This window comes from Astatotilapia calliptera, chromosome 4 (genome assembly GCF_900246225.1).
Source record: "Astatotilapia calliptera chromosome 4, fAstCal1.2, whole genome shotgun sequence".
Taxonomy (NCBI): domain Eukaryota; kingdom Metazoa; phylum Chordata; class Actinopteri; order Cichliformes; family Cichlidae; genus Astatotilapia; species Astatotilapia calliptera.
The window spans coordinates 32,192,250-32,215,167 of NC_039305.1; the positions used below are offsets into that span (position 1 = coordinate 32,192,250).

At 41.5% G+C, this 22,918-nt stretch overlaps 1 protein-coding gene across 3 annotated transcripts; it reads right to left on the reverse strand.

The window, feature by feature from the left end:
• Positions 1–10,391: 10,391 nt before the first annotated feature.
• LOC113021474 (apoptosis regulator BAX-like) lies at positions 10,392–22,575 on the reverse strand. Of its 3 annotated transcripts, none has more exons than XM_026166194.1 (7): positions 22,469–22,570; positions 22,247–22,369; positions 22,107–22,137; positions 17,559–17,723; positions 17,133–17,271; positions 13,131–13,235; positions 10,392–10,680 (listed from the first exon to the last, which is right to left on the reverse strand). In XM_026166194.1, the coding sequence occupies exons 2-7, from the start codon at positions 22,272–22,274 to the stop codon at positions 10,537–10,539; spliced, it is 612 nt and encodes a 203-aa protein (XP_026021979.1). In that variant the 5' UTR covers positions 22,275–22,369; positions 22,469–22,570; the 3' UTR covers positions 10,392–10,536. The 3 variants fall into 3 exon arrangements, with proteins under 3 accessions (XP_026021979.1, XP_026021980.1, XP_026021981.1); XM_026166195.1 differs by having other exon boundaries at positions 22,465–22,570; XM_026166196.1 differs by lacking the exons at positions 10,392–10,680; positions 13,131–13,235 and adding exons at positions 16,037–16,418; positions 16,717–16,782 and having other exon boundaries at positions 22,247–22,575.
• Between the last annotated feature and the right edge of the window lie 343 nt (positions 22,576–22,918).

The window sequence follows — 22,918 nt, forward strand, 5'->3', positions numbered from 1 at the left end:
TGTCAAATGAAATAAATTCTGTTCCTTCTAGTATATGTTCTAAATATTTGATTCCTTTACCACTCCAATCTGAAAAGTTTATCATATTATTGTTTTGTAATATGTCAGGGTTGTTCCAGATAGGTGTACGTTTGCATGGGATTAATGAAGACGCTGTCAATTTTAGAAACTCCCACCATGCTGTCAGAGAAGCGCTGATGTTGATGCTTTTAAAGCATTCATGTCGTTGGATGTTTGAGCTGATAAATGGTAGGTCTGAGATCTCTAGATTATTGCAAAGTGCTTGAATTACATCTAGCCAAGGTTCATCTAAGAGGGTGTGTTTTAGCCATCCTGAGATAAACTGAAGCCTGTTGGCTAAGAAGTAGTGCTGAAAGTTAGGCAGTTCTAGTCCTCCTTTATCCTTGGTCTTTTGTAGTGTTTTTAAGCTTATACGTGGGGGTTTATTTTTCCAAAGGAATTTGGACATACATGAATCTAGAGATCTGAACCAATCTTGTGGCGGTTTAGTTGGGATCATTGAGAATAAATAATTTATTTTTGGTAAGACCATCATTTTTATAGCGGCAACCCTTCCCATGAGTGATATGGGTAGACATTTCCATCTAGCCAGATCATCTTCTACCTTCTTTAAAAGTGGGATATGGTTTAATTTAGTTAGATCTGCAAGCTTGGGAGAAACATTAATACCTAAATATTTTATATTTCCCGATTGCAGTGGTGTAGAAGAGGAATTATGGAAGGAGCAATTAATCGGTAGGACTGTAGATTTTGACCAGTTAATTGAGTAATCTGATATTCTTGCAAAAGAGTTTATCAATTCAATCACCCCAGAGATATTGGTTTGTGAATTTTGGAGAAAGAGTAACACATCATCCGCATAAAGGCTGATTTTATGTTCCACGTTCTTGCATTTTATGCCCTTAATTACTGAATTCTGTCTAATTGCTGCTGCTAGTGGTTCAATAAAAATTGCAAACAGTGAAGGGGAGAGTGGGCATCCCTGCCTGGTGCCCCTCAAGAGACAGAAGCTGGAGAATGTCTGGTCATTTGTTCTGACACAAGCTGTTGGGGAATTATATAATATTTTTAACCAGTTTATGAAAGAGGATCCAAAACCAAATTTGTTTAAAGTTGCAAATAGAAATTTCCAGTTAACTCTGTCGAATGCTTTTTCTGCGTCTAAAGAGAATATTGTAGTTTCTAGGTTTTTACTGTATGAGTAGTCTATCAAATTAAGTAATCTACGTGTATTTGTTGATGAGTGCCTACCTTTTATGAAACCAGTTTGGTCAGGATGAATTAAGAGGGGGGTTATTTTCTCCAGTCTCTTTGAGAGAGCTTTGCAGATTATTTTAAGGTCTACATTTATAAGGGATATTGGACGATAGCTTGAGGGATATACAGGGTCTTTGCCTGGTTTTAGCAGGAGATTAATGTTTGCAGAATTCATATTTGATGGAAGTCTGCCCTTTTCTTTAATTTCCAACAACGTTCTGTAGAAAACTGGTGCTAGAATCGACCAGAATTCTTTGTAGAATTCTGCAGGAAAGCCGTCTGGACCTGGAGCCTTATTATTGGGCATACTTATCAGGGCTTCCTGGAGTTCACCTGGTGTCAGTGGTGAATCCAGTGCCATTGCTTGAGTGTCCAATAATTTTGGAAGAGTTATGTTGTCCAAAAACTGATCAATTTCTTTTTTAGATGGGTTTATTTGTGGTGAACAAAACGTTTTATAGAAATCCCTGAAAATGTTGTTTATTTGTATCGGATCATATATTGTGTTCCCAGATGAATCTTGAACAGCACATATAGTTGTTTTTTCTTTATTTATTTTTAGCTGGTTTGCTAGAAATTGACCGGATTTATTACCATGTTCATAATTTTGTAGGCGTAGTCTTTGTACTAAGAATTTTGTTTTTTTTATCAATTATCTCATTTAATTCTAGTTTTGTTTTGCGTATTTTGTTCAATGTTTCCTGATCTTGGTGGGACGCGTAGGCTTCTTCTAGTGATTTGATGTTTTTTTCTAATTCCTGAATATTTTTGTTTTCTTTTTTCTTTTTATGTGATGAGAAAGAAATTATTTTACCTCTCATCACAGCTTTCCCTGCTTCCCATAGAACAGAAGCTGATGTTTCGGGAGTGTCATTATAGTTCAAATATGAAGTCCACTCTTTTTTAAAGTATTTAATAAAGTCTTCATCTTTAAGTAGTGATATATTAAATCTCCAGTTTTTTCTTGGCGTAGTATTATTCTTGTGCATTAGTGTTAAAGATACAGGACCATGATCGCTGACAGCTATAGGGTGAATCTCAGTGTCTGAAATGTCGTTCAGCAGTGAGCTGCTGACCAAAAAATAATCCAGACGAGAGTAGGAGTGATGGACATGTGAGAAAAAAGTATATTCCTTACTGGTGGGGTGAAGGGAGTGCCATGCATCGCAAAGACCAAAGTCGCTCATATATTGTTTGATTATATTTGTGGACTGCCAATTACGCTGAGTTCCCGCTGTATTGAGCCTATCCATGTCTTCATTTAGTCCAAGGTTGAGGTCACCTCCAAGAACAAGTGTGCCATCTAAGTGTTCAGAGAGTGCACTGAAAAAACCGTGAAAGAATGAGGGATCATCAACATTTGGACCATATACACTTGCAATACATAGCTTTTTATCACGTATAGATAGTTTAATGATTAAGAATCTACCCTCTGGATCTATAACTGTATCGAGTACTGTGAAATTAATATTTTTATGTATTAAAATTGCTACTCCCCTTTGTCTAGAATTATAACAAGCTGAGAACACATTAGGAAACTCCGGTGTTTTAAGTTCATTCGAACCTCTAAGAGGTCTGTGGGTCTCTTGTAATAGGACAACATCTGCCTGTAGTTTTTTGAGTTGGTTAAATATTTTTAACCTCTTTTCTCTGGAGCCAGCTCCATTTATATTCCATGTAATGAACCTCAGTGTACCCATAGATGTTTGTGTATAACTAGGGATGTATGCTGTGTGCGTCGCTTAGACAGGTGGAGAGAATACGTCACTTGTTCATAAATAAAGAGAAGGAGAGAGAGAAAAAATGTGTGGCGAGATGCTCCCTGAGTCTGACTTTGTGTATGCATAGTTACTAATATGAGTAGGCTTGGCTTAAGTGTGTGTGTGTGTGTGTGTATCTTATATGACTGTGTGCGCTGTCTGACTGATGTAAATGTGCTGCCGTTGAGCGCATGGTGCGTATGTGTCGAAATAAAGGATGTTTGTGGATGAGTGTCGAAGCAGGTGATCGAGGCGGTGAAAGGAATAAAGAAGGAAACCAAGGACAGGGGTGAGCAGCATAAAACCAAGAGGGGGAAAAGAGAGGAGGAAAAAACGAGAAGAAAAAAAAAACACAAAACAAAACGTAAACATTCCAATTAAATCACTGACGGAGAGTGACGGTGTTAATTCTGCTATGAAATCACACTTTAAGATGCGATTTGATGCTGGTAAGTTAAACAGATGTTAATGCAAGTTAGTGTGAGTGGATAGGGAAATGGTGTAGCTGATTCTTATCTGGTGTGAGGTTAATACAGCCACGGAGTGATGTTGGGGTCGCGGTGGAGCTGTCCGTCCACGTACAGCCGGTCCACAGCGATGACAGCGCGGGAGCCCTTCTGGATGAAGCCGCGTCGGATTGGGAAGAGGACCCTGCGTCGTTCCAAGATCTCTTTGGGGAACTGGTCGTTCACGCTGAAGTCTGTTCCTTTTAATTCCCTGCCGCGGCTTTTCACATGTTGCTTTTGTTTGAAGTGGCCGAATTTGGCCACGATAGGACGTGGTCTCCCGGCCGTAGCCCGAATGGGGCCGAGGCGATGTACCCGATCGAAGACGATGTTCTTCACAGTGTCCTCCGGCAGCTTCAGGTGGGTTTTGATGAAGCTTTTTACCGTGGTCTCCGCGTCCTCTCCAGCGGCTTCTGGAATACCAGAAAATACCAGATTATCACGCATGCTACGAGCTTGTAGATCGATAACTGTTTCTTTTATTTTTTTATTTTCTCTATTGAGCTGGGTAACATTATCTGTGAGACATTTCACCGACTCCCTTAGCGTGGCATTTTCAGCAGCAAGCGTTTCCACCTGCTGCTGGCTGTACTCCAGGGATTCTCGCAAGCTTTTAAATTCTCGGTGAAGAATCTCCACCAAGGACAGCCTTGCGTCGAAACTGGACAATCGCTTGTCGATTGACTCCAATATGTCGGCAATATCTTTGCCGGCTGGCGATGTTGAGCCGGGGGAATCTGCCGGGCGTTGTCTTTTCGACGACGGCGTCTCAGGTTTGGCCGGGGAAGCTGCACACTGGGTCTTCTTCATCACGAGATCCTGAAAGCACTGATCAATATAATCTTGGAGAGTCTCTAAACTCTCCTCGTTGTTCTCCAGGGTTAGAGATTATTTAGACAAATAGTGTTAGTTATAAGACAATTGATAAGTGTATTTGGTAATACTGAAGCTTAAATGAATTTGTTCAAATCTAAACTACCATTTGCTTTAATTTTCCGCCAAAATCTCCGGCGTCTGACGTCAGTTACAACATGAGTCGCTTACCTTGTCCGTTTGAATTTTTTCAGAACTCTCTCAGTCAGAACATGCTATATCATGCTTAGGTAACTAGCGAAACTAGCAAGCTCACTTCCGCTAACTTCCTGCTAACTTCTAACTCCGTTAAATGTAATAAATTCTGTTTTCATGGATGCCTGGAAGTTAAAATTCATAGTTACACCTGGTAAAGCAGCAATGCTGATCGTTTTATTAAAGATGAAAGAATTTAGACCGTTTTTAACTCTCAGTGATGTTCGTTTGACTTTGGGACCTGAAGAGACGGAGTTTAGGACCCAGATTACTCCCAGATTTATGAGCACCTTAGTGCGACAAATACGGACAAACGACGGCCCGCTTGCATGTTCTACAAAAAAACTGTGCTTTGTCGTGTATCTGACGGACAAACACCAAACCAGTTCCACATCACTGAAGTTGCACCATTTTTACAAACCAATTCTGGTTCATCCGTTTCACTCAACGATCCGCTTCCTCCCTTCTCATTCTCCATTGCCGCCATGCTTTTTCGGCCATGTGCGTATGAAAACAAAGGCACTGCGCATACGCGTTTTACCCATATTCTATCGCGATATTTCATTTTCTTATCGTTGCCTAACATTGTACTGGTATTACCGTGAACGGTATAATATGGCCCAGCCCTACTTTGGTCCTCTTGTTTGTCATCATTCTCAGACTGTAAGGAATCTTGGAGTGTTATTAGATTGCCCATTTAAATTAGAGAAGCAATTCTCCAGTTGTCAAGAGCAGCTTTTATCAGTTACGTGGAATTGCCGTAAGCAAAATCTTATCTTCCTCCAAACGATGTTGAAAAACATATTCATGCCTTTCTCACCTGTAGATTAGACTACTGCAATTCTCCCCATTCTCATCTTGCCATCCTTTTCAGTTAGTCCAAAATACCACTGCACGTTCTTTAACAGGTATTAGACGGCATGATCACATCAGTCCAGTTTAGCAAATTTAAACTTGCTCGCTGTCCGTTTTTGTTTTGATTTTAAGATCATTTTATTTACTTTGAATAGTATGACGCCCAGCTATTTAAACAAACTCTCCAACAAATATAACCTGAAAGGGGCAATGATATACTTTATATTCCTACTTCAGAGTCTAAACAGTCTTTTAAATGCTTGTAACTTTTTACCATGGCTTTTAATCTGAGTTCAGTTTGAGAACCATTAGGTTTTTGGTTCATGTTGTCACACTATATTGTATTTGCTTCTTCTCATGGCTTATTTTACTGTATTTATTCTTCTGTGGTTTTCTCTTGTTCATTAATTAATTACTTTGACCCCCTTCCCCCCCTCCATTCTTTTCTCTCTTTTGTTTTTCCACTCTTCTGCTGTCGTCTCCTGATTTCATCAACTTGGCCTTCACCCAAGTTGAAAATAAATAAATAAATAAAATGAAAAGATTAACAAGTAGAGCCCACAGAGAGTCTACAGTGCTCCTCTTGGCATACCATGACTGTGCTTGCTAAATTTGCCAGACGAGTAGCAAACCATCCCTGACCCACAATAGACACTCTACTCTCTTCTGGCTGAGGACCAGAGCCTTCGATTTAGAGGTGCTGACCCTTTTTGACCCCAGAGTACCGAGTCAAACATGCAAACTCCACACAGATGTCCCAACATGCTGCCTCATACTTCCTGACACAACTGGGGAAGTACAGTCTTCCACAGGAGCTGCTGATCCAGTTCTACACTGCAGTCATTGAGTCTGTCCTGTGCTCCTCCATCCCAGTCTGGTATGGTGCAGCCACTAAACAGGACAGGAGAAGACTGCAGTGGACTGTACCGGCAGCAGAAAAGATCATTGGCACCCCCCTGCCCTCCATCCAGGACCTGCACCTCTCAGCAACCAGGAAACGGGCAGGGAAAATCATCACAGACCCCTCACACCCTGGACACAGACTCTTTGACCTGCTGCCCTCTGGCAAACGGTACAGAAGCCTGCAGACCAGGACCACCCGACAGAAGAACAGTTTCTTTCCCCCCGCCATCTCCTTCCTAAACAGTTGAACTGTCACACTGCTAGACTGCAACTACACCTTGTGTACATTCTGTGGTACTCATTTCATTTCTGTAATCCTGTATTTTATGTATATAAGCTTTAGATTGGTTATTTGTAGTTGGCATATACGCCTTTGTGTATGTATGTGTGCATAATATATATATATATATATATATATATATATATATATATATATATATATATGCACACGTACATATGTGTGTATTGTGTCATTTACATATTGTTGTGATTTACATTGTTGTGCTTGAGAGTCACCATCTACTGGAACTAAATTCCTTGTATGTGTTTGTGCATATACATGGTCACTAAACGCGATTCTGATCAGATTTCATGTCTGTGATCTTCTGGGGCCTGTTCTTCGTACCTCGCTAAGTAAGTTAGCTGGATTTGATTGTTGACGATTTCGCGTGATCCTGGATCGTTCGGTTCCCCGAAGCCCATCCGGGACTTGCTGTCATAGCAACAGAGCCGTAAGCGTAAACCTGCTCGGGAGCAGGTTTACTTTATGTAAACAGGATTAGATCGCGGCCACGCAGGTATGTCCGCTTCATGTATACGAAAGCAACAGCGATATTCCACCACTGTTTCACCATAAATAAATAACATCAATGTAACTAAAGATAATGCAGCACTTGATCCTTTTATTGATGTCACACAGATACATACAGGTCATTTCCTAAAAAAGGGAAATGTACTATTAACATTCTATTACATGTATGTGATTATTACAGATGTAATTCATATTTCAGAGTAGTAATTGTAAATTACTTTGTGTAATCAAGATGAGAGACCACGGCTATAAAAGCGAAGGTGGATTTGGGAAGCCTGTCGCAGCCATGTCCTGTCCGTATACGCGACCAACCCATTGTGGAAGGTGCAAGATTGATAAGGAGAGTCCTCAGAATTCAGCGTATATTGCGGGATAGACAGGATCCTTTAGCTCAGCGCGACAGTGTGCTCATAGAGAGATATCGATATTCCCGTGAGGGTATTATTTACTTAACCAACTTGTTGACGAGGGGGTGCAGGACCACCACCTGTCTTTTTTTCCTCTGCCCTTTTCTTGGTTGCTGTTATGAACAAACTAACAGAGTATTACAGGCCAGTATTACCTTGCCAAGAGACGCAAAGCAATCTAAGAGATAAATATTACCATTCTGTAGAATACTCCTGTATTCCACTTTTACTTGTTCCCATGTTCTTGTGGGTCCTGTTGTGGCTCTAATGTGAAAGGGGATATAATATAACATATTATAATATAATATAATGCCATATGATATTGGACAATATAGTGTCATATGATAGATCTACCCTACCGCCTACTGGTGTTGGCCAGAGGGGCCGATGGCGCGATATGGCAGCCTGGCTACAACCGTAGCTGCCTCCACCAGTGTGTGAATGTGGGAGTGAATGAATAGTGGTATCGTAAAGCGCTTTGGGTGCCTTGGAAAGCGCTATATGAACCCAATCCATTATTATTATTATTATTAAATTACCTACGAGTTTGATTTGTCAGCAACTTCCTGCCAGCCCTCTCTCCTTGCTTTTGCAGCCTTTGCAGTGTTCTCTTGCGTTTTAATTAAACTCTGAAACTCCTGAAATCCCTCACTCATGAGTTCTTGCTCTGCTGCCGGAAAATACCGAGCACGCCCCTTCGACATTTTCGCCGACCAATCAGCGGGTTGCCGATCAATGTTTCTACTATCGATGCGTAGCCCCTTTTACAACACCCAGTGATGTCACATTCCTGCGTCCAGCTGTACTAATCGTCAACAGCAGGTGTGTTCGGGGAACCGGATTAGCGAGCTCAAAGTTAGCGCGATGGTTTGGTCTTAGATGTGTCATTTGATCTTGGATGTAGTAAGCGACGTACGAAGAACAGGCCCCTGACCTCTGTATGATCTCTTATGCACCCCATACATATTCCTGCTTATGCTGCTTTAGTATTATAATCTTTGAAGATTCCCCACGATCCTTTAAAGACCAGCTGGTTCCCATCTCTCTGGGAAGCTGGGCAAATTTGGAGTGAGAAACATCATTTCACAGTTTTAAGATTTCTTAAAATCACCATTTTCCTTGATCTGACCTACACTGGGGTCAGTTCAAGGAAGATATGGGTAAAATTTGACATGGAAGAAGTTCAATGTACAAAAAAATTCTAGCAATTGTAAAACGTTATACTGTTGTAAAACAGTTTTTGGGTCCACATTCAGAACTAGATTTCTCTGAAAAGATTTGGACCTTCACAATCCTTAGGGAAACAGGAGAATTGGAGTTCGGCTCAGTTTGGGGCAGACATCACAAACAAGGATCAACTCTGTCATTTATCGTTATACTCAGACTTGAAGAGATAGATACACAGCGGTGTCCTTTATCAAGGCTTTATTTATGTTTTTTTCTCATTAAAAGCAGTACAGAAAAAGAAAAACGCTGGCTTTTTGTCTGTGACATACAAAATATGTACAAACAGTAATAAAAAGGAAGGACATGGAACTAATGACAGAATAAAGCAGCACATTGAACAGTATGACTCCACTCTGTCTGATACTGACAGTGCAGAAAAACAGAACATAACACCGCGGCTGTAAGAGACAGAACAGGTCAACTACTAACTGGAAGTTTGATGGTTCAACATATATGCATATCCTTGTGCAAGATACGAACGCCTAGTGCATTCATCTGAGTATAAATGTGTATGAGTGTTGGATAGAAAGCCCTTCATGATTGTATGAATGAATGTGAATGGGTGAATATGTCAAGTAAGAAGTGCTTTGACTGCTCAAGAAGAGTAAAAAAAAGCAGTATATAAGAAGTGTATATGAGTGATTCACTGATCCATGTCACTAGGATTTACAGTAATGACATCAGAATGTCACTCGGACTGGAGAAACGAACAAATCGAACTACCAGAAGGCAACATTGCAGACAATGAGAACAGTACCTGGGAATCCCACACAAATGGGAATCATGAAGAGGCCGGTAGGAATGCTGCAACTACCAAATACCTGCAGAGTAAGGCACGTCCTGAGGAGTTAGCTGAATGGGAAGACCAAGATCAACATCTACACCCTGCCGATTGTCAGGTACACTGCTGGGATAATAAGCAGGCTAAAGGAGGTGATGCCTCTGACATCAAGGCAAGGAGGTTCCTACCATGCATGGAGAGTTTCACCCCAAGTCTGCACCCTGAAACTGTACGGTAAGTGGAAGGAGGCCAAGGACTAGTGAGTGCCAGAACCACTATCCACGATGAGACAGCAAAGATTCATGAGTACTACAACTGATGTATGAAACCTGAGAAAGGGATAGGCCCTGCATGGCAGGGGAAGAAGTGGCTGATATCAAGAAATCCTACCAGTGGCTGGACCAAGCTGGACTGAAGGACAGCACAGAGGCACTAATCATGGCTTTAAGCACATGGTCTTTAAAGGCTGCATCTACAATACCAGGCAAGACCCCAGATGGAGGCGGTGCAACACTTTCTCTCTGTCGCCATCTCTCACATATAAATGGTCTGACTGTCATGTAGCGCTTTTCTACTCTCCCAGCACACTCAAAGTGCTTTAAATACCATCATCATTTCTCACGTACACTATATTGCCAAAAGTCAAATTCAACAGGCAGCAGCTGTAACCTGAAAATGCTTAAAAAGGTTTTCACTTTTTTTCTCCTCTGACTAGAAACAGGATGTCTGACCAGGTCCTTTGGTTCAGAAGACCCTGCATCGTTACACAATAAACACTTTCCCCCACAACACTGCTGTTTTTGGATTTTCAGTTTTATTTGCATAGATAAGAGAAGATTGAAAAGAAGAGCTGAGTGGTTTAGAGACATTATACCAATGTGTTCAAAAACAGACTAGAGACTCCGGTCCCGGATATGAATGTTTTTTGTGTGTGTCAGACTCAGGACTGTCTGGTCAGCCTCCAGGTGATGAAGCTTCCTATAGACATGCCAGCGAGGAAGATTATGATAAGGCCGTAGCTGTGAGAGCTCATTGACGACACCCTCTGGATGGATGCAGCTGCTAACTCTGAGAAGCTGTTGATCTGTGGACATACACACACATAGTCACTGCTTCCATTTGTGCAACATCAGTCACTAACGGTTTACTGTTCAAGATCTATGTGTAACTTATAAACATACAAAAGTAAAATGCATAAATACAACTCCTCAAAATAAAATACTGTATATATGACCACAAAAAATGAGACTGAAAAATTTCCTTTAGATCAGACATGTCAAGGTGCCCAGGCCGAATATATCTGTATCCAACCTTTGACTGAAATTCATATGTGAATTATTAATGTATGAACTATACAGAGAGAGCATGCCACAGCCACACCACTCATACAAGTCCCAGAATGCAGTGCAGCAGCCGCTATGCAGATGGGGATTGTGACATCATCAATGCTATGCATTATGGGAATGTTTTTTGTCCAACTTAATAATGGAATACAGGAAGAGGCTGCGTTTGGGCTTTAAACTGTGAACATTAGTAACTGATAACAATGGTGACATAACCAGACTTATGGCTGAGTATAACTGGTTTTATGGACCTGACTCAGACTTGTGTTTTTCAGTTTGGAAGCAGCAACAAGGAGCTGGTGAAGCAGCTGGAAAAGGGAAAAACAACATGTCAGACAAGATCTTTGTGATCTTTGATCTTTTTCTGAAATATTATTTATCAGTTCTCAGTGTCATACAAAACACTCAATTACTTTGTGTCTCAGTGTGACCGATATGTCCACAAAGTTTTCAAGGTGCCATTGAGAGTCTTTAAAGGTACCTATTAATAAATAAATGTAAATAATTTACACAATCTGTAATGCGACTATCACTGAAACCAACCAGCTGATCTTCACCACAGCAGTTGTGATTACTGAAGCGTCCGACGTGTGCTCTCATTGGCTGGGGAACAATACGAGAACAGCAGCCCCACCCAGGCTGGAGATCAGTAGAGAGAGCAATACTGGAGGAGCATAGGGGAGAAGGATGCAACCCATAACTCCAGGATCCAGTACCCAACAGACTGAAATCTTTGCCCATTATTCTTTGCAAAACAGCTCCAGCTCAGTCAGATTAGATGGACAGCGTTTGTGAACAGCAGTTTTCAGATCTTGCCACAGAGTCTTGATTGGATTTAGATCTGGACTTTGACTGGGCCAGTCTAACACATGGATATGTTTGTTTTAAACCACTCCATTGTTGCCCTGGCTTTATGTTTAGGGTCGTCGTCCTGCTGGAAGCTGAACCTCCGCCTCAGTCTCAAGTCTTTTGCAGACTCCAAGAGGTTTTCTTCCAAGCTTGCTCTGTATTTGGCTCCATCCATCTTCCATCAACTCTGACCAGCTTCCCTGTCCCTGCTGAAGAGAAGCCCCCCCAGATGATGCTGCCACCACCATATCTGACAGTGGGGATGGTTCAGAGTGATGTGCAGCGTTTTGCATTTTGGCCAAAAAGTTCCATGTTGGTCTCATCTGACCAGAGCAGCTTCTTCCACATGTTTGCTGTGTCCCCCACATGGCTTGTGGCAAACTGCAAACGGGACTTCTTCTGGTTTTCTGTTAACAATGGCTTTCTTCTTGCCACTCTTCCATAAAGGCCAACTTTGTGCAGTGCACGACTAATAGTTGTCCTATGGACAGATTCCCCCACCTGAGCTGTAGATCTCTGCAGCGCGTCCAGAGTCACCATGGGCCTCTTGGCTGCATTTCTGATCAGCGCTCTCCTTGTTCGGCCTGTGAGTTTAGGTGGACGGCCTTGTCTTGGTAGGTTTACAGTTGTGCCATACTCCTTCCATTTCTGGATGATGGCTTGAACAGTGCTCCGTGGATGTTCGAGGGTTGGGAAATCTTTGTGTAGCCTAAGCCTGCTTTAAATTTCTCAATAACTTTATCCCTGACCTGTCTGGTGTGGTCTTTGGACTTCATGGTGTTGTTGCTCCCAATATTCTCTTAGACAACCTCTGAGGCCGTCACAGAGCAGCTGTATCTGTACTGACATTAGATTACACACAGGTGCACTCTATTTAGTCATTAGCACTCATCAGGCAACGTCTATGTGCAACTGACTGCACTCAGACCAAAGGGGGCTGAATAATTACGCACACCCCACTTTGCAGTTATTTATTTGTAAAAATGTTTGGAGTCATGTCTGATTTTCGTTCCACTTCTCACATGTGCACCACTTTGTGTTGGTCTTTCATGTGGAATTCCAATAAAAGTGATTCATGTTTGTGGCTGTAATGTGACAAAATGTGGGAAAGTTCAAGGGGGCCGAATACTTTTGCAAGCCACTGTAAATACACACAAACATAAGCTGGCAACTCCAAATTTTCATGCTGGCATCAACGGGGTCTCTCAATGCAACAACCCACTGTATAGAAACAAATAAGAAACAAAAACGAATATGCAGTACTTTATCTACACCTGTGTATAATCTCAAACATGGGGTCTCAGGGAAAAAGACAGTGAAGATCTATTGGTGTATAACGTACCCAACCTCCGTGTTCCAGAATCCAGCCCAGCAGATTGTTTTTGAAAAAGTTCACTGCCCAGGTAAGGACCTCTCTGACCGACTGAGGGAGGTGAGCCTCGACCATCTGATGGATGAACACACAGGTGAAGTTATGGTACTGCAGCCGTCTCCCAAAAGAAGGTAAGAAACATGGGTGAGAGTGGTGTGTCACACTGGATACGTGGGACTATAGACACACTGTTCATTTGGAACATTTTATAGCTCTTTTTCTGAAATTATCAGTTCTCAGTATCATACAACACACTCTTTCACTGATTTTGTGTCTCACTGAGACCTATATCTCCACAAATTTGGGATATTTTGCAGGCAATAGTTATGGTACTTATGTCCACTAAGCAATTTAAGCTAAATCATTCACAGGTGCATGAGGTCAACTTTAATTCTGAGAAATTCACGTCGGCAGTAATGACACCCGGTTACACCAATCAGAGGTCACTAAAATCAATATTGAATCGATGTGCAACTTTGCCAAAACAATGTGGGACTCTGTAGTTTTCTCTGGTCCCCTCCCCAATCAGACCAGGAGTGACATGTTTAGCCGCATGTTCTCCTTAAATTGCTGGCTGTCTGAGTGGTGTCCCAGAAACGATGTGGGCTTCATAGATAATTGGCAAACCTTCTGGAGGAAACCTGGTCTTGTTAGGAGAGACGGCATCCATCCCACTTTGGATGGAGCAGCTCTCATTTCTAGAAATATGGACAAATTTATTAAACCCCCCAAAATATGACTATCCAGAGTTGGGACCAGGAAGCAGAGTTGCAGTCTTACACGCCTCTCTGCAGCTTCTCTCCTCCTGCTACCCCCCCAAAAACCCATCTCCATAGAGACTGTGTCAGCTCCCAAACAGACAAAAAACACAAGAAGTTTAAATATTTATTGACTATTTATTGGGAATTTTAAAATCAGTTGGTGGCCTTGTTTCAGATCCTGCACAGCTGCTCCTCGTCAAGGAATGTGGTGGTTGTCTGTCAGGAGAGAAGAATGGTGATTGAGATTGTGATTAAGGTTTACCAGTAAGGAAAACTAATGCAAGTGTGTGTGAAATCTAGGAATAAAAGTGGTGCAAATAAGTGTAAGATAATGATTACTCACCTTTCTTGCCTGTGTCCTCCTCAAGGTGTTTGGGCAAATGTTTCCCCGGGGGTCCAGACACCATTTAAAGGTTCCGGGAGAGACCATTGGTAAAGAGAGTGTGGTGAATCTTGTTGTGCTTGGGTTTCTGGGTTTTTATAATATTGGGTTTGGTGTAACATTAAAGTGTGAAATATTTATTAACTCATTCACTGCCAGCCATTTTCAAATCAGGTAACTCCCCACTGCCAGGGTTTTTGAGCATTTTTACTCATTTTTGAAGAGCCACAGAAAACTGTGTGTTATGATCATATAAACGCTGAACCTACCAAAATGAAGAACAGACTCTCTTCTGTCATCCAAAAAAAAAGCTTGTTTCTACCATTTTCCATTCTTTAGTAATCAGCTGTAGAAGTGAGGTGGGTTCCACCAAAAATGCCTGTTTTGACCAAAAAAAGGGAGAAAACGAGCTTTTTGTGAAAAATAAATTTCAAGCAGAAAAGTGCCTTTGACACTAATATTTCTTGCTTTGTGACGAGGTTGTATTCTAGCCCCTCCCATTGAAAAACGTAATTGACGTCTATAGACGTCAATGGCAGTGAATGAGTTAATATGTAAATGTGAAAATGTATTTATGTATTTATTTATTCTAATTAATATATTGTATACTGTGGTGGAAGGTTGGGATTTATGAATTTACCTGAGAGTGGAATAATGGTTAAGTCTGTGACAGCTGAACATATGTAAGGCTGCCAGTTGTCATTAGAGGATGGATTTTTGTGCTGTGAAGAAGCTCGACAAATTAATTGTTGTAAGGAGAGCTGTATAGGAAATAAATGCTTTTTTTGTTCCACTACGCTTGCCTTGGTCCATCTCACTGTGTTTCCAGCCGCTAAGGGCCGCCCTGTTACAGTTAGAAATATCCTGTCTCAGAGTGACGCTGAAAAACTAGTTCATGCATTTATTACTTCCAGGCTGGACGACTGTAATTCATTATTATCAGGAAGTCCTAAAAACTCCCTGAAAAGCCTTCAGCTGATCCAAAATGCTGCAGCAAGAGTCCTGACAGGGACTAGAAAGAGAGAGCAGATTTCTCCTGTTTTGGCTTCCTGTTAAATCCAGGATTCAAAATCCTGCTCCTCACATACAAGGTCTTAAATAATCAGGCCCCATCTTATCTTAATGACCTTGTAGTACCATATCACCCTATTAGAGCACTTCGCTCTCGCTCTGCAGGCCTACTTGTTGTTCCTAGAGTATTTAAAAGTAGAATGGGAGGCAGAGCCTTCAGTTTTCAGGCCCCTCTTCTGTGGAACCAGCTTCCAGTTTGGATTCAGGAGACAGACACTATCTCTACTTTTAAGATTAGGCTTCAAACTTTCCTTTTTGCTAAAGCATATAGTTAGGGCTGGACCAGGTGACCCTGAATCCTCCCTTAGTTATGCTGCAATAGACGTAGGCTGCCGGGGGATTCCCATGATGCATTGAGTTTTTCCTTTCCAGTCACCTTTCTCACTCACTATGTGTTAACAGACCTCTCTGCATTGAATCATATCTGTTATTAATCTCTGTCTCTCTTCCACAGCATGTCTTTATCCTGTCTTCCTTCTCTCACCCCAACCAATCACAGCAGATGGCCCCGCCCCTCCCTGAGCCTGGTTCTGTCGGAGGTTTCTTCCTGTTAAAAGGGAGTTTTTCCTTCCCACTGTCGCCAAAGTGCTGCTCATAGGGGGTCATATGATTGTTGGGTTTTTCTCTGTATCTATGAAGCGCCTTGAGGCAACTTTTGTTGTGATTTGGCGCTATATAAATAAAACTGAACTGAATAGAAATGAGTTTCTTGTCATGTTGGAAGTTTTAAATATCTCTCTGGGTTCTCTTTGCTTGCCCTCCTCTCTCCTCCTTTGTGACTATGCAATTTAATTATAGTTACCGCCAATTTAAGAGCAGGTACGCTAACATAAACATTACTATACAGATATTAACATAAACAAAGAATCAATGTGACGCACTAACTGTAAAGCTTACGTCTCACCTCCAGGGGGCAGTGCTTTGGATATTCTGCATTTAACTTTATTTTCTGCGAAATGCTTTCACATTTTTTTAAATCTCAGTTTCCATTTTCTTCTGTCCTCCTGTTTTGCTGTTCGTGATGAGGATCTGATGTCCTCGTGCTGGCGTTGTTCCCACATCATCATAATAAATGTTGTTCCAGGTTCAACATTGCAAGTGACCAGTCACATTGTTGTGACGTCATACTTCTGCAAGCCAAGCGATTCATTCATTTATGAAATTTGAATTTTGCCAGGACAACATGTATAATGCTTACCGTTTGTTTTTTAAGACTTTTTTTCCGAAGTCGCAAAAGTATGACGTCACAACAATGTGACTGGTCACTTGCAACGTTGAACCTGGAACAACATTTATTAAGATGATGTGGGAACAACGCCAGCACGAGGACATCAGATCGTGCCTTCTTCTTGGTGCAGTCTTGGCAGACAATATAAGCGCTACTCCCCCAATAGCTTCCTGTAGTGTACTGCAGTTACAAAAATACATTTACGTGGTATTAGTCTAGTGTTGACAATAAAATTCACATTTTTGTAGTCGACATCATCGATTATGATCATTGCAGACCTACTGTAGACTACTATACTGTTTTGCTCCTCTGGCACACAAACTGAAATCAGCTGACTGTAGAACTCATATCAGAATTGATAGGCAAGCTGAATAACAACTCAAAGGACCTGAACTACCAGGAACTGCTTCTGTAGAAAACTGGTTCTCAGTTCCCATCCCTACTAATGATGCTAAAATAACAATGAAATCACTAAAACAATAACGACTGCTTTAGATTCTCAGACGTCCTGGAAACTGAAACCAACTCACCTTGACAGCAAGCCTGCCGGCTACATAGATGAGCACAGCGATTCTCTCCCAGGTGATGCCGTCCTCAAACACTTTGTCTGCCACTCGTCTGAAGTTCTCTGACTTGGAGCCAGAGCCAGAAGCCACACCATCTATCACACTGCAACAGAACAGCCACAATGTAAGCAACCTGTTTTTGAAAACACGTAGAGCCCTTAAAATTGCATTCTGACTGACAGACGTTTCTAGTTTATGACAGAGACATGAAACACTTGTCTGCACACCACAACTTCCATCAGCAGGGCGTCTACTTATCTCTACTTAATCAAACTGTACGCTGTAAATGCTTATTGAGCCAACATTAATCTGCTGCATTCATCCAATAATCTACAGTATTTTTGTACTAAAGCAGTCTCCTAACATGAGATCTGAGGATGAAAAGCTCACTCTTGAAACTCTTGGTCATGCTGCACTCTGTCACCGACGATACGTATCATTTTGCTCAGCTGCTTGACCAGCTTCTCCTCCTGCTCAGTCTTCCCCTCCACAGCCAGTGGAGTGAGAGGCGGGACATCCTCTGAGGGCACATCCTTCAGCTCTTCCTCTATGACTCTGTTAGAGAACACACAATTAGGTACCCGTGACCCTAACTCTGAGCTTAACATGGCTTCTTAGACTAATATTAGCTAAACAGTGTTCCCACTCAGAATCATTAAGGTTTTTGACACTTTATATTACACATTTACTGTGGAAAGAAACGGTTAAAGTGCATTTTGTAAGGACAACGCTGGCAAGCACAACAAAACAAAAACACATGACATCCCTTTCCTATTGGTGGAAAAATGTACCATGTTAACCAATAAAAAAATAATATGGCAACTTGTGACATTTGATTGTTTAGGAAGAGGAGAAAGTTTATAAGTGATGGTGGCGAGGGAGAGTAAGCGAGCGATATCCATAGCAAGTTTTGAGACGAGAGAGATTTGTGGCGTTTAGTGTGTTTAGAGTGTAGTTAGTGGGTTGTGCTGTCTTGTGTAGTTAGTGTGTACTGTAGTTATTGTTTTGTGTGTCAAAACGATGAGGGCACTGCTGAATGTCACAGCTGCTGCCAAAAAGTCACCAAAGGCAGACGGTGATGTAAACGCTGTCTGCAGGTGGAACACAGGTTAGGGCTGCTCAATTAATCGAATTTGAATCACGATTACGATCTGGGCTTTCAACGATCATTAAAAATGACTGAGCCGATTATTAGCCCCTCCCTCGTGCTTTACTCTCGCGCTGCTCCGTGTGGCAAATCGAGAGCACCTCTCTGCATTTCGAACATGCATCACAACAATTAAGAGGACCCGAGGGAAGCTCGGAAAGCTAAGCAGAAGTTATTTGGAGAGGAGAGTGACTGCTGTTGGTTGAAAAGCGGTAAAAAAACTTCAGTGGTGTGGAAACATTATGGGTTCAGTCAGACGTGGATCAAGTAGACACAGTGTGTAAACTTTGCTACAGTGTAGCTGCACCACAGAGCAACACTGCAAAGCTCACTAAACATAGATGTTTACATTTTTCATTGATTTTTATATTGCAAACATTTGCACTGTTATCAGTATTTGCACACTATTTTATATTTTTGACAATCTTTAGAGTCATTATTCAACACGTTGTTATTGTTAAATAAATATCGTTAAATAATCGAGATCTCAATGTCAGTGAAAATAATCGTGGTTATCATTTTTGCCATAATCGAGCAGGGGGAGTGTTTTTCAGGCCTGCTGGTTTTAGGCCTGTGATATGGAAACTAGGAACACTCCTCTGACCCATGCCTCCCCCAGTCCACTAAATATCAAATCCCCCCACCACGATGTCCTTAATCTGCCTTACTAGAAATACTGAGATCAATTTCAGTAAAGGTTACATTTGTATCCTCTAAGCAGAATGCCAAAGACTGCGTGGTCAAATGTTTGTTCACGTCAGACGTATTTCCCCTCTTTGTTGTCTTCAGTGTTAGCGTCATTACTAAAAAAACATTATTACACATCTTACAGAGAACTTAATGAATGCAGTAAGTTACACCCATGAGAAAGAAATTCATTATACTACTTGTTACATTGTTTTCATGTTACTCTGAAGCACACCGTCTCATAATTAAAGATTAACAATATAAACGTGCAGGCCCGTAGGTTTATATCAGCAGCACAAATCACTCTCCTAATGAGGACACATGTGATCTTTCTCTTAGTATTTAGGTATGAACACAAAGCAACAACACAAATCAGCTGATGTGATTAGCTGTGGGATAAAGGCATGTGGTAACCTGTGATGCTGTGAACTGTTTGGATGTACTTGGGAAAAGAGATTATTTTATTGGACAAAATACAGTGATTGCATCGCTAACTGCACAGCTACTGTACGGCATCTCATCTCCATCAGAAATGAGCGCTACCACCGTGTCATCAGCATATTTGACTTCGTATCAAGTACTTTTTTAGTACCTGGTTCCCGGGTGAGCAGGTACTAAAAAAGTCATCAGTCAATGCGTCTCGTTCACCAAAATCAAAACCGCCATTTTTGAAACCTGGAAACGAGAGAAACGGCTGAAAAACAACACCATGATCCCCGAGTCTGATGAACGCCACAGACCAAGCAGCAGATATATTCTTGCCTTGAAATCCACCTTTGTTGTAGCGCCTGTGTCGCATGTTATTTACATATTGCTATGACGACAGCCACGCACATTACAGTGCTCTTCTGTAATGGAAAACCAGTTGATCTGAGTAGATCAGCGGGCCCCAACATTTTTTGCTCCACAGACGGTTTAATGTCAGAAAATATTTTCACGGACCGGCCTTTAAGGCGTGGCAGATGAATACAACAAAATAAAATGATCCGAGACAAAAACTGTGGTACTTTGTAAATATAATAATAAACTAATTCACTGTGTAATTGTGTACATTTTTTAGCAGCTTCCTCCTGAAGTGCGCCAACAACACAGAGTAACGTCCTCCTCACTGCCCCTTAATGCTCTCTGGTCGCTATGGTAATGCGTACATTTTTCTTTCAAAATAAGACACACAACTACAACACGGGAAAGACCCAGGGGAACCGAGTTAACGATAAAACCCCTGAAAACCATAAATTTCACACCCGAGCCTCAACTCTCGCGGCCCGGCACCAAACGACTCATGGAGTAGTACCGGTCCGTGCCCCGGGGGTTGGGGACCGCTGGAGTAGCTACTAAAAGGGGATATTGATCGAGGAGCAGGTAGCAAGAGGAGTCTGAAGGCAGTTTGATGGTAAGGATGTCTGGGATTATGATGTTCAATGCTGAGCTGTTGTCCACAAAGAGCATCCTGACGTAGCTCTTCCTGTTCTGCAGATGGCTCAGTGCTCTGTGAAGGTTGCTAGTGATGGCATTCGCCGCGGATCTGTCCCACTAGTAGGACACATGTTGGTGAAATTTGAAGAGTACAGATTTCACACATGCCTTATTAAAGTCCCCAGCAGCAATATGGATGCCCTCACAAGGTAGCTAGAAAAGGGCCTACACTGAATGGACATGGGCTCTAAGTCTTGTGAGTAGTGACCTTTTATAATTGAAGGTTTACTTTAAGGTTTTGCATAGTCAGTGTTCATTACTAATGCTGTACTGCCCTCTACAGGATTAACATCAATTAATTTTTACTTAAATATTCAGCTGGGATAAGTGATGGTGGAAAGAATGTTACTGTAGTTACAGGAACGACAAAGCAGGTAAATATTAGAAAATAACATGTACTTAATTTTGTATATGCTATTAGACAGATTTACTAAGTGAGGAAAATTACTGTGAAGTCACAATCACGGGGTGATCTACTGACAGCGCGCTAATTTATATACAAAGATGCAGCCAGTTGTCAGTAAGAACCAACATTCTGAGAGCGCACCGATTATATATAAACCAATATAGGTGTGAAAGTGTTTCATGAAACAGCGAGGCGATTCAGATTAAAGCCAGGAGGATGAATGAAAATCATGCGTTTGATATAAGAAACAGCCCTGGAGCAAGGATTTTTAGGATTAGGACTCAGATGCAGGAAAACAGCATAGGATCAATGTTCCCAAATGTATCTAATGCAGGAAAATGTCCAAACACCGGGGAGGTTGCAGTTGGCATGTCAGCCTCATCAACATAAATTCGTTGTGTAGTCAAACCCTGGTGTTAGTTCACACAAAGAGTGTTTTTAAAGCTATTTCAAAGGATGTTCTAAACAATAAATAACTGATTCCAGGATAGTATCTATGTCAGGATCGAATATGAAGTGCTGCACAATTACTACAAATGATCCCAAAAGTTTGATTCTGTTCATCTGGACGTAGCGAATGAAGAATGGCCCGGGAAACCTGCAGACTGAAGAAGTCACCTGGATGAGCGACGAAACATTTGTCCCACTGAAAACGTCCAGATGAACAGAATCAACCTTTTGGGATTTACGTACCTGGATGATTGAGCGTGCATCAACACATACTAAAAATTAGATTACATATGTTAAGAGATTTGACATCTATACTTAGCCTGTAGAAAAAGGCCAATAATTCTATGACACAGTTCTTTTTATGACTGGTGCAGTTTACGGTGAAACGATAATTGCAGTTCCTGTAAGATGAAAATGAAACTTAATTCAGATAAGGACTTGAACAGGGTTGGGTTAAAACGTATTATTAAGTGTTATAATTAATACAATATCTTCACATGAGCTACCACAGGAATAAATATGTTTAAAAATGTCTAATGACTGAATAATTCTATCAAGAGTTTTAATGATGAAAGACATAATCTTACTGCTTTCCTTAGTTACTAAGAAAAGCAGTGTAACCCAAAAGTCGTAATCATTTTTTACTGTGCTCCAACAACTTAAGGAACCAAAAAACATTTATTGTAAAACATCACTGAGCACTTTGTGGCAGGTGGTTAAAGAGCAAAGCGACTGGGAAAGAGCAACGATGAAAACATAGAACGGAACTCACTCTTTGATGAGGGCTTCCCCGATTCTCTCATCTGTGGAAGAGTAAAAACAGAACAGGTCCGTGTTCTCCGTAGTTACACTGCAGGCGCAGTAAAAAGCAACAATGACACAAGAAGTCATCTGCCGGTAAGGCGAGCTTACCTGACATGCCGTTCACCGCGCACGCCATGGTTTGAAGAGAAGTTTAATGAATGCGAAACTTCCTGAACAAACTCTGCCGCTTCTTCCTCTGAAGTTACATGAACCTTTGTCTGATTAATTAAACTAAGCAAAACACAACAACAACAAAAACAATTTACCACCAGCACGCGTCAGCTGGAGTTTCGTCGAAGTTAGAAAAGCCGACAACTGTAACAAACCCACAGCCCAATCCCGATCAGTCAACGTCATCAGTCGCCGCCCGAGTACGCTCAGAATCCCCGGATGTGTCGTTATTTTTGTGCCACTATTCTGAGCGCACGTAAAAAAAAAGTTTGCACGTGCAAGTGTTGCATTTTCAGGAGAAATTTATTTTGAGCGAAGAAAAGCTCGAAAGAAAAGCTCGAAAGAAAAGCATTCCTGCGTGCAAAACTGTATTTCAGTGTTTGCTATTATCCACACACGCACACAGCAGCCCCTCTCTCCTCAGTTTTTGCACTTGCGCTTCCTCGCGATGTGTCGCTCGCGCTCTCAACATTTCTGCCCGTGCGCGCTCAACTCTTTCTGTACACCGTTATATTTGTGCCACAAAACCAGCCTGTCGTGTTTTCAATAAAACATCCGTAGTAGTTAGCAAGCTTCTTTATTTTAACGTGGCTCACATCCATGTACGTA